General features: G+C 40.1%; 1 protein-coding gene across 2 annotated transcripts in view; it reads left to right on the top strand.

The window, feature by feature from the left end:
• The window catches only part of GAS2 (growth arrest specific 2), a gene marked incomplete at both ends in the record, with an annotated part of 113752 nt that overhangs the window by 77686 nt on the left and 19921 nt on the right, over window positions 1-16145 (top strand). The window contains one exon of one of the 2 annotated variants that reach the window (XM_081099505.1): window positions 6791-6844. The exons of the other annotated variant lie outside the window; for it this stretch is intronic. Coding sequence (XP_080955631.1) covers window positions 6791-6844 — 54 coding nt within the window. The remainder of the gene's footprint in view (window positions 1-6790; window positions 6845-16145) is intronic. 2 annotated transcript variants of the gene reach the window in all.

Genomic DNA, 16145 nt, shown 5'->3' with positions numbered 1-16145 from the left:
AACACAAAACCATATGAGGTCTCTGCTGACACCCTAATGGTTCAGGATAGGATTTTTCTTTTCTTCTCATTTTAAGAAGTGTGACTATTTAAAGAGCCTGAAGAAAATACAATGAATAATTTAATTGGAAGTCAGCAAAGGGATTTGAAATGTTATGGAGTTGCCTTTTTTCTATTACTTTTAAATGAAATCATCTCAGATCAATGGAAAGGTCACACACATTGTTATTGATTCATTGTAATTTCTTCTTTACTATAAAAATTCTTCAGGATTATACCAGTGTGGTAAAAATCAACTCACTGTAACAAACCAAGCAAAAGAGCCACCAGAGCTCTGTTGCTATAGCAACCCAACCTGGCAATGTCTTCTGGGACTCACTCTAACGGAAGGTCCAATGATAGCGAGTGATATTACTTCCTTTTCTGCTCTTATGACACATATTGATTTACTGTGAGTAAAAAAGTAGCATGGTTCAAATTGCATACCTTTCCTGGTAATGAAAAATGGGCTGTAATGTAAAAATGCAAAGGAGTTTTAAAGAAGTAGCAAGCACAGTAATACTTGCATTTATCTTAGTGGAAACATTACACAAACAATCATTACTCAACAGCTAAATGTCCAAAATTCATTAAAAAAAACACCATGAATATGAACCTTTCCTCTAATTTAACAATTTATGGGAGCAGTGATTAGGGTTTTAAAGCTGTCTAATGGCTTACATTCATTTCAAGGAAAAAAAATATGACCGTGTTTGCCTCTGATGTATGTGAAATCTCAGATAACATGTATAATGCTCTGATCCATGGTGAGAGAAGCATGGCTGTTACTAGCTCTTCCATATTTTCAAACTGGGTCCCTTTCTTTGCTCAACTACCTCAAAAGAACACTAATTCAGGAAAAGCAAGAAGCAACATTTAAAATGTGTTCAAACACTTTAATTTCAGGTTTTAAATTTTTTAAATAGTACTTTGCTCCTTTAAAGGCACTCATTTGCTTTTAATTTATTCATGTTAAATGAGGCTGGCCTAATAATATGCTTGTAATTTACACTTTGGTAACACATCTCTCAAGGGACTTTGCAAATGTTATTAAGTCCTCTTAAACTCCTTTTTCTGAGACAGGCATATGTCCTGCGTGAACGAAAAATAAATAATGATTAACCATCTCTGTAAAAATAAATCAGGGTGTTGTTTTTCTGAGACTTATCCTTTGAGGTTGAAAAACCTTAAGCAGATACAATTTTAAAGTAGACTTTGTCGAAGATTGTACCCAACAATGCATTTGACACCACTTTTAAAAGCAAGAAAAAAATGCATTCTTTTACAAGAATGGAAAGATTAGCTAATATATATGGGCAGATCTCTATATTGTTATTTAAGTTAGAGAATTCACTTATTTTTCCATGGAATTGTTAAGAGGTATATCAACTTTGAAGAACAATAAATAAATTAGAACTCAAAGCCAAAGATTCTTTTTCCCTGAGAATTTGTTATTTGGCCACTTAGCAATGAGTAGTGCTTTTAAAATTATGTCTATCTTTCACCTGATCTGATAAACAAGGTTTACAGTGCCTTTAAGTAGTGCAATATATTTGTGACTCTCTTCCACATTGCATCTAGAATAAATGGACAATTTCTTGCATTAGCCACACATCAAAATTATTTACATTTACAGAAGCACTAGAAAATTAAATGGCTTCATTGTGAAAGTGCACAGGTCAGTCTTTTGATCTGCATTTCCAATTTCTGCATTTCTATAGCATTCCTGCCATTAACATATATTTATTGCATATATATACATACATATATATATGATGTATGTATTGTAGTGTGATGTGTACATGTGTAGTGAAAAGGCACAATATGAGAACGTTGAATTAATGTAATCATTTGGCATTTTATTTTAAGAGAATTATCAAGTTGATTTCTCTGTACTTGAAGTTTAACTCCCTAGTCAAGTATTTTGTTAGAAAAAGAAACTTTATGCCCAGCTGGCATGGCCCAGTTTTTGAGCATTGACCTACGAAACAGGAGGTCACGTTCAGTTCCCACTCAGAGCACATACCCAGGTTGCCGGCTCAATCCCCAGTAGAGGATATACAGGAGGCAGCCAATCAGTGATTCTCTCTCATTGTTGATGTTTCTCTCTCTCCCTCTCCCTTTCTCTCTGAAATAAATATATATATATATATATATATATATATATATATATATAAATCCTTTTATTTTTTCTACATTGCATTACATATACTGTTTAATATTCACTGTTTTCTTTGTGTCAGGTGCTTTTCTAACAACTTTCCTTGGATTCTTTTATTTAGCCCTCACAACTCTTTGAGATAGACACTATTATTATTTTCATTTTATCTATAAAGAAACCAAGCATTAGGGAATTAATTATTTCTCAAAGGCCACACAACTATAAGAGTCAAGACCTTTTTTTTTTTTTGATTCAACATACCTAACTTCAGAGCCCAGGGTTTTAACTGCAGTATATGCTTTCATTCCCTTTCAGACTACTGGCCTTGGGCAGGTCATCTTGTGAGTATTGCTCTTCTACCTTTCAGCATCCATTAATAACTGACCTGTACTTAATGTGCAGCTTTTAATTTGTTTATCCCTTTGCTTGTGAGCTTTGGAAAAATGTTAAATTTGATAGCCAATCCCTGTTGGGGAGTCAGAAAAAAGTACCCAGGAAACAAAGAGTATTAAAAAACAATAACAACCACCCTGTCCGCCACCCGCGCCCCATCGGAAAAGCCAACCAGTATGATTTTCACAGTGTACAACATCTTTATTAACTTTTTCAATATATACTGACTAGACTTGAAAAGCAAAAATTTATTCTGGGAATGAGGAAACTAAGCAATATTCTCAAATAGATTTCCATTTTCAGTTTGCTTTATGCAGTTAAGATTAAATTTGATTATGTATAAAAGGAGTGAGTTTCTGAGCATCTTATGGTGGGGTAAGGGGTGAAATTGTCTTGTGTAAGCTTTGAAACTTTTATGAAAGGGGCTAAATTGAACTTAGGACAAAGTTCAAACTGAAAACTTTTGGCATAGCAACTAAGGCTTTTAAAAGCAAGTTCCCTAAAAGTAGATGTCAAGTAATTTTTAAAGAATAATGTTTCTTAGCTGTTTTTATCCTGGTACTGAATGGTGGTACAGAATATCTTACTTTTATATGATTTGTAAAGTACACTCACTTATTCATCGTCTTATTTTGTTTTCATTACTTTACTACTCTTTGCGAAGAACCAGTGTGATTGTTTATTTACCTGTCTCATTGAATTGAGGCAACTGCAGATTAAATAGAGATTTAACAACTTGCCCAAGGCAATCCAGCTAATACATGGTTGATAGAGGGTTAAATCACATTATAAATTTTTATATATTAAAATTCATATATTTTCAGCTTCACACAATAAAATTTCCCTTTGAAGTTTTTTTTTTTTTTTTTAATCTTAACAAAAATGGAAACACTTAGCTGTTCACTGTGTTTTTGATTTAAGGATCATTTGCCCTGCATTACAAAATAGACATTGCATAGTTATGTGAATTTGTAAAGTTTGTAAGACTTTTCTCTTCTTTCCTTTTGTAGTCTTCCTAACAAGAACATTTCTTGGTTTATGTGTTCTATGTTGACACAAATGTGAGTAATTTTAATGATTAAAATGTGAGTGACTTTTTGCAAAAGGGAAAGAAATGAAACAATTATACATAATGTGTCATGGTCTTAAATTATTGATGAGTCTTCTAGCAGCCAAAGAATAAACCTGTGAAATATCTGTCAGTATAAATTATATTTAAACCTCCCATGGGCTTAAGTTGCATAAACAGGATACAGCCAGATTTATTAAGAAATGTACTTTGCAAATGTGGCCATCTTGAGTTTGTATTAGATGTAGTCAAGCGTGGTAGAAATTTTTTCATTCCGACAGGGACTAGAATAAAATAGGACTCATTTATTTAGTGGTATCTTTTTTGTAATATCACTGAGCTAAGCTTCTGCGTGACTTGGCCATTTTAGACCTTGCTTTGCATTTCTTCTCTAATACTTTTCATTTTGAATTTCAGTTCCTCAGTAAAAACATGGAATCTTGGTCCCGGACTCAGAAGGTGCCCCCTTTTCCTAATGCCCAGCCTTTCATTGCAGGAGCCTTACCAGTTCACAGCAAATTTTAGTTCACCGGGATAGCATGTTTCAATTCTATTAATGTTCACATTTTTATCTGAAGCTTGTTCATGTGTTGTTTTAGGATACCTTGTGCCATTTCCTGCCATCTTGTTAGAAGCATACTAAGATCCTAAGGAAATTTTTGTGTAGATTTCGGGAGGAACAAAAGTATAAGGGATTTGGGTTTCATGTTGGCCTTAAGATATACGTGTATTCTCAATTGGTTTTATAATGAAAATCCTAATGTTAGTAAAAAAGAAAAAAATTCCCTGGGAGTTATTTGGAGAGTTATTTGCTGTTTCCCTAAAAGAACCCCCACAAGAAATCACTGCATTACTTTTCTCTTGATTGCAGCTTTTTTTTTTACATCACCATTTCTTTTACACACCGGCTTCTCTTGCCAACTTTCCATCCTCCTGCACTACCCCTCACACCTTGTCCTTCAGACACTCTTGGCTATTATGGGGAAATGCTCTCTCTCCAGCTCAGAGCTTTACTAATCTAGTTTGCATTATAGACACATTTTAAGGGGCTATAAACTCCATGGGAAAGTTTATAATGATTTGAGAACTCACCATGTAAAGGGTTTTCTCACACACACACCCTCACCTTTTTTTTTTTTTTAAACCAATCAATCCATACAGTGTTTTGCTGTATTTGTGCATTTTCCCAGAAACTGACACCTTGGTTAACAGTCTCTAACTTTCACTCTGAACACAGTCATTTGTCTTATTTTTTTGAAATCCAGCCTCATAGAAGATGTGGAGCAGAGATAATGGGATAGCCTCTGAGGCCTCATTTGAAAGCCGGGAAAGGGCAGGCCTGACTTAAAATCTGTCTGCTAACGTTGGCATCAGGCATAAGGTTTCTGAGAATCCCATTTCAAAACTGTAACACCTCAATCGTTGTAACACATTAAATTGTCATCGCCCATCAATGTGTTGTCCATAATAATTTTACCCAGTCCAGGACTCATTTTTGATATTCATGGTCTTTTTTTTTTTTTTTTAATATATTTTATTGATTTTTTACAGAGAGGAAGGGAGAGAGATAGAGAGTCAGAAACATCGATGAGAGAGAAACATCGATCAGCCGCCTCCTGCACATCTCCCACTGGGGACATGCCCGCAACCCAGGCACATGCCCTTGACCGGAATCGAACCTGGGACCTTTCAGTCCGCAGGCCGACGCTCTATCCACTGAGCCAAACCGGCTTCGGCAGATATTCATGGTCTTTTGATATGATGGGTTAGTAGAAAAATTATGGAAACTCCCATGGCCTACAGAATACTAGGAACTTTTTCATTGCCCACCCACCTGCTAGGAGTAAGGCTAAGGTGGGCTTCAGCTTTGCACCAGGAAGCACTTGGGAGTACAATGCATATATCACAAAATTCGTCTCCCACAGTGATGTTTGCAAAACATCTTTCTGCTTCCTTCCATTTCCCTAACCATCTATAGTCAATATGGCAAGGAACTAGAAGTGGTCTCGGAAGCAAGGTGAGGACTGTCTCTCATATCCAACCTTGGAGATCTCATCTGTCTCATTTTTTTTTTTTTACTCAGCATCTTATAACAAAAAGAAACCCTCCAGTGTGCACTGAAAGAATTCCAGAGAGACCTGAATTTAATTGACATCTTGGCATCAAGGATTGAATAGGATCTTCCTTCATGTTCAGTACCCACAGATCTGACAGATAACACATGTATATATACTACCTAGATAAAGACATTATAGCCATAATAGTATCTAATCATATTAAGGGTGGAAAATGCCTCCCAAGGATGACTTTACTTGAGAACTGTAATGCTTAATTAGAGAATCTGGAACATGTCCTTAAATTCTGACGGAAGGCCTTTCAACAAATTACCTTTCAGATGACGTAGGCGTCTCTTTGTGAGTGTGTGACCATTGTGAGATTAGAATGCTGCTTAAATACATTTTTAATTGCAGCAGAAGGACATGGTAGAGTGCCTGATGGGTCACACAGTTTTCAGAGAGTAAACAAAATGCTAAGGCCTTAAGAAAGGCAAGGGGCCAACATCAGTGATCCGGATGGGCACTAGGGAAGTCCAAACAAGATGGCAGGATATCCCCAACGTAGGAAGTTTCACACTGAAAATAATGGCTTCATTTACTTACCCTTTTTTTTCTAGGACTTCATCAGACATTCTCTAGAGTCTGGTATCTCTTTTGGAAATGAGGCACGGACTTGACATCTGTTTCCCAGGCAAAATTATTTCCTTACATGTATCTCTCGTTTCTTTAGTAAGCGTTCTGAGCAATGAACAGGAAACCACAGGACCCAAGAAAACAGATAATCCTGGCATTTGTGTTTCAAAATGCCAGTGGCCAGCACAGTCTACAATCCTCAAATTATGTGTGCTTCAGCGATCACTCAGTGTGGATTATTAGGCAATAAAACTTCCCTTCACTGTGGGATGTGAAAAAAACATACAAGTAGACATTCTCATTTTAACTTCAAAAATTAAAAGGTCTCTTTAATCTTGTCACAAAAGATCCCAGTTTGCATTTTCAGGTAATGTTCCTGTGCTTTCTGCGATGGAGATGGAGAGCATTTGATGAACTTCCTATCTTCTTGTTTCAGTAGGGTCTTCATGGTTGTTACTATGTCTCCAAAGCCAAAGCAAAGCAGACATTTAAGGTAATTACTTAGATAATTAAGGGGAAACCTCTCTATTTGGCTTTCACCGTGGAGCTTTGACCTCTAGACAAATGAGGGAAGTTGGGCAAGAAAAAGTGAATAATTTACTTTGTTTTTAGTGAGGTATTCAGATGATGGTTCTCCTTTGGTTTTCCCATTATACTTTGTAAAAATGGCAACCTGGGACAGATTGGGAGTGGGTGGCAGGCAGTGTGCTAGCGTTTTTGTCTTTTCTGAGTATAATTCCCATGCAATTCCAGAGTATTCCTTCGTTAAGTTTTTTTTTATTAAAATTGTTCAAAAGTATAAACCTTGGTTTAGCTTCTATAGGCAATATCATCTTAGTCATTGCTTTAAAATATTGAAGATGACATGCGTATGGAATAAAAACGAAGCAGCATATAACTTCAGGATATTCCCTTTCTACTCCCATTGCACAAATTGCCCTTTGTGTCCTCTCACACCTGCAACCTCATGGACCCCTGCCACATCTCTGCTCCTGACACCACACTTACCCAATATATCAGCAGTGTCTTACCTAACACGTGGGATTTAGTACTTTGGTACAATACAGGTTAAAGAGGATAGGGATCAAATATGACTTGAGGTTGCCAGTGTGCATAGAAGGGTTGGTTCATTTTTAGTTTTTAAATATTTATCATTCTGATCTAGAAAGAGCAACTTACTAGAATAATTGTTAACTGTTTTTGCATAAATACAAAATAATCATTAGAAAAGCCCCCATTTTGTAAATTATTTAAATAGGATAAATATATCTTGAAACTACATTATGAGAATTAGTTTAGATTTTATTAAGAAAGTATTAAATGCATTTCTTTATGCATAACTTATTCATTTAGTCACCAAATACATGAATATGTGAAATGTGCAAAGAACTACTAGAATTATGGAGGATACTATTTCTGTATAAACTCTGTTTCTTTGTAAAAATCATGCTGAACAATGTAAATAGTTGGTCATACGATACTAATGATTCTGACAGTGACATATTTAGTTGGTTATAGACATTAAAGATTGACAAGTATGAGAAAGAGGTTAGTTCTTGAAGAGTCACTTCTAAAGTCCCCTTCAAAGGACCTGAAAATCTATACTAATAATAGAGGAATATGCAAATTGTCCAGGATACCATCACAGTAACAGTAATGACCAAACAGCAGGCTGCATGGGGTGACCAGGCCAGCAGGGGAGTTAGTGAGGGCAACTAAACAACTGAACAGCAAGCTGTTTGGGGCGACCAGGCCAGCAGGGGGGTTGATGAGGGATGATCAAATGAACAGCAGGCTGTGTGGGGCAACAAGGCTGGCATGGGGGGCAGTTAGAGGTGATCTGGCCCGGGGGGGGGGGGGGCTGGGGGGGTGGGCAAGTTAGGGGTGATCAGGCAGGCAGGCGAGCAGTTAAATGCCAGCGTTCCAGAGGGATGTCCGACTGCTAGTTTAGGCCTGATCCCGGGGATTGGGCCTAAACCGGCAGTTGGACATCCCCCGAGAGGTCCTGGGTTGGAGAGGGTGCAGGCTGGGCTGAGGGCCCCCCCACCCTCCTGCTCCATGCACAGATTTCATGTACTGGGCCTCTGGTATATTTATAAAACATTAGGGTTTTATAAGTTTCTGATCATGTTGGGGCAGAAACAGCAGACAACTTTCCTTGGACCTGCTGAAGACATTGCATAAAGACTTATGAAGCAAGTTACCATTAAGTGAAGGTGAATACTTACCTGGAAGGGAAGTTTCCATGATCATTAAATGAAGGTGAAACCCAGGTCTCTTGTGCTAACCAGAGACCTTGTGCTATGACAGCCTTGACCCCATTTATCACCGAGATTGATTGAACCACTCTTGCTGGCTGGGTGTGAAGTTTGCCTTTCACGTATTCAGATGTCACTTGGTTAACAGGGAAAATGTTGCCTGACTGGTTTTCTTGGTTCAAAGAATATGAGTGTCTGTATTCTTTTCACCACTTACATTGCCACACCTCTCCTTGCTTATCTTAAAAGTATTTTTTTTCATAAGTGTCTTTTTTTGAGGGCACAAATTGAATTAAAAAGCCAGGAATATAGTTATCTGATAACCCTAGTCACAATTCTTTGTACTTTAGGGTGAGTCTCCAAAGAAAATCTTTGAAGTTCATATGATCTCAGTAGACAGCATGGATTTTATAGGGAAGGTTTGTGATGGGGCTGGCATGCTAGTTGTTTTGGGGGAGGGGCAGTTCAAGCCCCACTTTGGAGAGGCTAAAATCAGTAGAGTTCATTTCTCTCCTTTTCTCTGCCTTCCCTTTTTCTTTCCAGAGAAGATGAGTTAGAGAAAGAGAGGGTTCTTTGCCAAGTTTCTGGAATGGCACCCTCATCCTAGTTCCTTGTTTTTCTATTTAAATGTAGATGTAGAATGACAACACTGGCCTTGTCCCAAGTGAAGTGAAATGCACAAAAATCAAGGTCAAGACTTGCTTCCTGGAGACATTTCTCAGAGACCCAGTAATGCCCAGAGAACAACTTGGAGCTGAGCTTTATCACTGGGCTCTTTTCTGGTCCTGGAACAATCAGAGGCCCTTCAGCAGTTGCAGCCCGTTCCAGGGTCATCGGTCCTTTCGGCTTTGAACCCAGGAGATTCTGGGAGAATATGAAGGGCTTCTGAGACCTTGGCAAGCAGGCTTTGGAAGGCTTTGTCACATCTCGGACCCAAGGGCTGAAATACCTGGAGATCAGCAGAGGCCAACCCCCTAATTCTTCCTCCAGGGCTGCAGTCTGCTGTTTATGGTTCCACTTTGCTGTCATACCACTCCCTGAAGGAAGCTCTGCCTCCTGACCCTGAGACTCTTGCTGAGAGGCTTGCCAAGCTGTCTTCAACCTTGACTCTCACTCTGGTTTTGCTCAGTGGATAGAGCGTCGGCCTGCATACCAAAGGGTCGCAGGTTCGATTTGAGTCAAGGTCACATACCCTGGTTGCAGGCTCCTCCAGGCCTAGGCCACCCCCTCCCCCTGCCCCCGACCAAAAAACACACACACATAAAAAAAAAAACCCGAGTCTCATGACCCTAGTCCAGTGATGGCGAACCTATGACACGCGTGTCAGAGGTGACAGGCAAACTAATTTTTTTGGTTGATTTTTCTTTGTTAAATGGCATTTAAATATATAAAATAAATATAAAAAATATAAGTCTTTGTTTTACTATGGTTGCAAATATCAAAAAATTTCTATATGTGACACGGCACCCGAGTTAAGTTAGGGTTTTTCAAAATGCTGACACACCGAGCTCAAAGGGTTCGCCATCACTGCCCTAGTCTGTACCTAGCTCTCAGTGTTTCCTGCCTGTTTCATACGCCTTTTCACAGGAGGGTCTTATGTCTAATCATCTTCACTCCTTATGCTCAGTCCCACCCCTCAGTCCTAGTCCCTCAGATTTAGACTTCCTTCAGGTCTTGCCAGGTGGGCAAAGGGCAGGAATTAACACTTGTCCTGGGACCTGCTTGATGTGAACTGTTGTTCTCTTTGTAGCAAGATTATCTTTTCTGCCTGCCCTTGATGGCACGTCTTAGATCATTTCACTCCCAGGATGCCACTTTTTTTGTTGTTGCTAATCCTCACTTGAGGATATTTATTCTATTTATTTTAGATAGAGTGGAAAAGTGGGGGTGGGGGGTAGAGAAAGAAACATGGATGTGAGAGGGACACATTGATTGGTTGCTTTCCGCATGCATCCTGACCAGGGCCGGGGATTGAACCTGCAACCTAGGTGTGTGCCGTTGACCAGGAGTCGAACCCACAACCCTTCTGTGTGTGAGCTGACATTTGGAACACTGGCCAGAACCCAAGATGGCACTTTTGACTCCCTTCCCACAGCAGGCTATAGAAAACATAGTAAGCATTTTAACCATTTAGATTACAGCAGTTTCCACATAACCAGAGGCTACTGAGGGAAGTGTTGATGCCTCCACCCAGGCTTTGCTGCTCAGACATTCCCAGTCAAATACATCAAGGTACTTTTTTTTTTAATTTTACATGTAATTTCACACTCAGCAATCTGCAAATCTGTTTATTATGTTTTAAGTATTTCTCCAGAATAAACTAGTGCTTTCTCATATTACTGCATGTTGGATCTACTAAAATTGGCTTATCTTCAACCATGTTATCTCTCTGATTTCCTTAAAGTGAGGGGCTTTTGAAACAAGACATATCTGTGAGCAACATGTATTTAGTGTGCTATATTAAACAGAGACCTTTGACCATACTTTAAGAGAACAATCCTGGATGTTTTTCCCCAGTAGCAAAACATTTGAAGATTTATCTAAGGGACACATAGTTGAGTTGCTTGGGAGAGAACTTAAAGCAGTACTTGGTATATTGACTTTAAGGACTTAGATCATGTTGGGAGAGACATCAAAGTTTAATTTAGACATCTACCTTTCATTAATCTTTCATGGGAGACATTCTTCAGATTTGGAGTTAGAATTCCCAATGTGATTACCTATCATAGGATTTTTCCATTAATCTGAACCTGTGGAACCAAGAAAGGCTATTAGGAGAAGGAAGTCTGAGATGAGGCTCTAGGATGCTAAGGAGAAAGGAAAGCATTTCAAGTAGAATCAGAAAGGAAACAGCATGCACGAAGGTTCAGAAGCATAGAGAGAAGGGACACCTTCCCTCTAGTGTCCTCTGTGAATTATTTAATCTTTTTAATGGGCTCTTCTCCACTCTTCCCAGTTCCATGGAGGATGTTAAGAGTGCCCATACATGCATTTGCTGAGTGAAAGGCATCAATATTTCCGTATGTAGGAAACAAAGAAAAATAATTCTGAGAAGTCAGCTTCCGCTAGAGGAGAGTTACATTTATTTATTTATTTCTGTAAATGAGAAGTATTGGGAGCAGAGGGGAACAAGAATTGTTCTGTTGAGAGGAATGACTTGCATATTTTAGCTTGGTCTGTTCATTCTTATATAAACTAGGGAAAAACAATGGTCCCATTAAGTGTTATCATTTATCACTTCAGTGTTTTTTCCTTTGGGGGGGAAACAGCCTAGAATCAGGGAGTGCTTTGATTCTGTGGTGTGGGTTTAAATTCTATCTGCTCACCCACAAGAAAATTCTGAAGCATGGGCTCTAGCATTTTCTTCTTCATGAGCGCTAGTCACCTTTCTCAGTTTTTGTCCAGCCCAGTAGTTTGGGAGGTGATGGCGAGACCATAGAGAATAGAGTGAGAAGCTTTGGACCATGCCCACCTACCCTCCACTCTACCTGTCATCTCCCTCGCTCAGCTCTAGCCATATTGGACTTCCCTTCTTTCAGCACGCCATGCTGTTTTCTGCTGAACGGCCTTTGGGAATACTGCTTGTCTTTCTGGAATGCATATCCTTTCTCTGCCCATTTCCTAACATCTCATTTTTTTAATCCTTACCCCTGCTGTCCTTCCTCCAAAAAACTTGCCTACCTCCCCACGTGTCTGTCATGGGTTCTGATCCACAGTGCCTCACCCTTCACTTGCCTTCTTCATCATTAGGGGCCTTTTGGGTGTGACTGATATTGGAGTGGCTCACAGATTCCTCTCAGTACAACACAGTCTCTGGTCCTTGGTCTTGCCTGTGAGTGTTGTGTGATAAATACAGGGTGAGGCAAAAGTAGGTTTGCCATTGTTCCTATAGAAAAGGATACAGTAATTAAGAAATAATAATATAAGAATAAACTCTGCATTTTGGGTACTCACAACTGTAAACCTACTTCTGTCCCTCCCTGTGTTTGCCAAATGTATTGTACTCGAGTAAACACAATGTTGAGACAGTGCAGGGTTTTGGAAAGTTGAGGGACTCTGAAAACACGGGTGTGGAAAATGGATTGCATTAGTTGGCTGTGAGAAACAAAAACCAACAAGACGTCAGTGACTTAAAGAAGATGGAAGTCTATTTCTCCAGCGTGCAAGTCCAGGGCAGTTGGATGACTGCTCCTCAGAGTCCTCAGGGACTCAAGGTTTCTCCAGCCCATCACCCTGCCATTGCTAGTGCTGGGTCCCAGACACATGGCCCCGGGCAGAACCGCGGAGGAAGGGATAAAGAAGGGACACAGCATCTGTGCCACTTAAGGAAAGCTCCTGACGCACTAGACTCTTCTGCTTACATCTCCTTGGCTGTAACTTAGACATGTGGCCGCATCCACCTGCAGGGAGACTGGGGACGTAGCCTTTTATTCTAGCAGCTCTGCCCCCACTAAACCTTCTACTGCCCTGGAGAAAGATAGAAGGTAGTAGGAATGGTCTGTCCTTCCCAGGAAGTCAGGGTAAACACCATGAAGATCAGATGTAAGCCAGACTGCATGTGGCAGATCATCCAGTGCTAATTGTGGCCTTGAATTGACTTTGATTCTGGAATTTGTAATAAAACTTAAAGGCACCAGAGTTACTGATACTAAAATGATATATGCTTTTGAATAGCGGTTTTTGTTTGTGTTTGGCTATTTTTTGTGGAATTCTTACAGGAGACAAACCTATCGTGGCTGGTTTTAATAAGGAAGAGCCTGCTTTTCTCATGAAATGTATCAACTTGCAAGAAGCTTAATTCTAACTGGATGCAAGGTTGAATTCAAGCCATATAAGTCTTTAACTTTCCAAAGGAGAGTAAGCATGGTTTAGAAAGAAAGAAAGAAAAATAGTCACAGGCCCTGTTTATTTCATGCTTGACTATTTACAAAGCACTTTGAATTAAGGACATTTGGCCCTGTAACAGCCCCCAGAGCTAGACAGATTCACAGATGAGAAGCTGAGCAGTGAAAATCAGGCCAGAATCAGACAGCTTACAAGTGATGAAGTCAGGACTGAACCACGTTCATGTCTTATTTTTAAGTTATTCCTCCTGTCTCCAAATGTGTGTCAAAGCCTGATGAGGGAACATGTGGAAACATGGACAAGAAAAGACGCGTCTGCTCAATGTCTTTCTGGGAAAGCAGGCAATAGGAGGACTTAGGAAGTGGAGACGGATACCTGGTATTCTTTAGTCATAATTCGTAGAGACATTTCACACGGAATCCTCCGTGGTGGGGGACTTTTCGTGACGTAAGTATTGCACCAAAGGTAGCCATGTGGAGTGGCAGGGAATACTGTCTTTGGATAAACAAGGGACAGCACACACACACTGAAGACACACTGTGGTCCACACGCTGGTGTCACTAGGCAACCGAGAGCAGATTGCTTTGTATTCTGAGTTATTTCCTGAGCGAGGGGAGTCCCCTAGCAGGCCCTTCAGAGCTAGGCTTTATGGAGAGCTGGATTAAATGAGATTCAAGGATATTATGGCTGCCCTCACAGGATCTCTATTTCCTGACGCAGGTCCCCGCCCCTGCTATTTCAGCAGGTCATGTATGAGTGCAGCTGCCACTTGGCCTGGTTCAGAATGTTTCACTCACAGGTTTAATTAAAATTTCTGGCAAGCACCATCTATCATTCCTCTTTTGTAATTTTTCTCGCCCAGAGAGAGAAGCGCAGTGCTCATTACCTCTTGCATGTTTCCAGTGCCTTTGTTTCTACAGGCAAAGGTTCGGAGCCCCTTTAACAGCTCATGGGATTGCATTGGGAACCTTAATGCAAAGCAAGGCACAACTGTGGATCTGTGCTTCTATCTAAAAATGTGTGAGTAAATATGGGGTTTATTATTTAACTCCGTGAAATATGGAGACTCAGAACATAAAATCAGCAGGAATTATTTTGTATAATAATGTAACAAAGTCATCCACCTTGAGATAGCTAGACCCCCAGGTCTTGTGCTTGTAGAAATGAGGGTTCATAGGCTAATTTCAGTATCTCAGAAAGCAAGATGATATTTGTACCTTCACCAATGGCCAGGGTGTGTGGGTGCACCAAAACATCAGGCTTTAGGTCAAATTAGTATAATAATTATTTCTTTTGTTGTTGTTGTTAATCCTCGCCTGAAGATATTTTTCCATTGATTTTTATGGAGAGTGGAAGAGAGAGGGAATGACAGAAAAACATCAATTGGTTGCCTCCTACACAGGCCTGGCCAAGGTACATGTCCTTGATCAGAATCGAACCCAGGACTCTTTCGGTCCACAGGCAATGCTCTAGCTACTGAGCCAAATTAGCTAGAACAATAATTATTTCTTTATTCTAATCAATTGATGTTTTACATAGCATATATATCTCTATCTCTATCTCTGTCTCTATCTCTATCTCTATATATGGTTTGATTAATTAAAATGGGGAGTAAGTTATTTCTTAATAAACAGATTTTGCAGGCAAATTCTCTCAGCATGATATGTAAGAAGAATGGCAAGGGCATTCTCACTGTTGGAGAATGAAAAGGGGCTTTTGGGGGGGGGTGTATAGAGAAAACAGAGCCCTCCCTGGTATTCTTTTATCACTTGAAGTCACGCAACAACTGTGAGAATGAATTCTATCATCGATAACAAAGGGGATTAATGATATCTATGACATATTTGTTAATGAGAACTAGAAAGGATACCCAGTCCAGTAATGAGCACATAGTAGCTTATAAAGGTTGATTACCTATAAAAGTCATTGTCATTATCATCATCATCACCATCATCTTCATCCTCATTCCATCAAAACATGGGCTTTAAAAGAAAAATGAAGTAAAAGGGTTCCTTAATTGTGAACTGATTGGGGAGCACCATTTGAAGTCTCAACAAGGTTAAGACTCAGCTGATCCTGGCAAAGCCAGCTTGAGCAAGTCATGTCAATTAAGAGCCCCCTGTCATGACCTGTGAAAAGCAAAGCATTGGATTGCTATCTAAGGTATTTTCTGGCCTAGATAGTTCATATTTCTCACCACCCCACCAAGACCTCCCCTCCCCAGCTCTGCCATGACTGGCGGTGTTGCCGGGTGTGTCCTCATCTGTAAAATAGATATAGAAATGCCTGCCTTCCAGGTTGTTGTGCAGTAAGAGTGTGGCCTGGAGCAGAAATTGCTTAAACTACAAGGGCAGCTGATCACGCTGAGGAGTTCACTGAGCCCATCCCATGATCCAGGTCTGCTGGGTTCTTCGCCATCAGGGCCACACCGTCTGGGTGTGCTCCTCTTGCCTGTCTCCTTCCTCCGGGGGCCTGGGACTCACACCTGGTCCTGCACACGTGTTCTCACAGGTGGCCTAGGGCGGCCCTCTGCTTATCTTCATCCTCACCCTCACGGAAGCGCGTTTAACCTGCACCTGGAAGACATCCCTCTTAGTGTCTTTCTTCCTGGTGTTCTTTCCTAGGTGTCCCCTCTGTAAGGTCTGAGGTCATAGGTTAGGCTCATTTGCAGACCCCTTTGCAGCTTCTGGC

Source organism: Myotis nattereri (genome assembly GCF_964212035.1).
Source record: "Myotis nattereri genome assembly, chromosome: 9".
NCBI classification, from domain to species: domain Eukaryota; kingdom Metazoa; phylum Chordata; class Mammalia; order Chiroptera; family Vespertilionidae; genus Myotis; species Myotis nattereri.
This window is presented reverse-complemented; position numbering and strand designations above follow the sequence as displayed.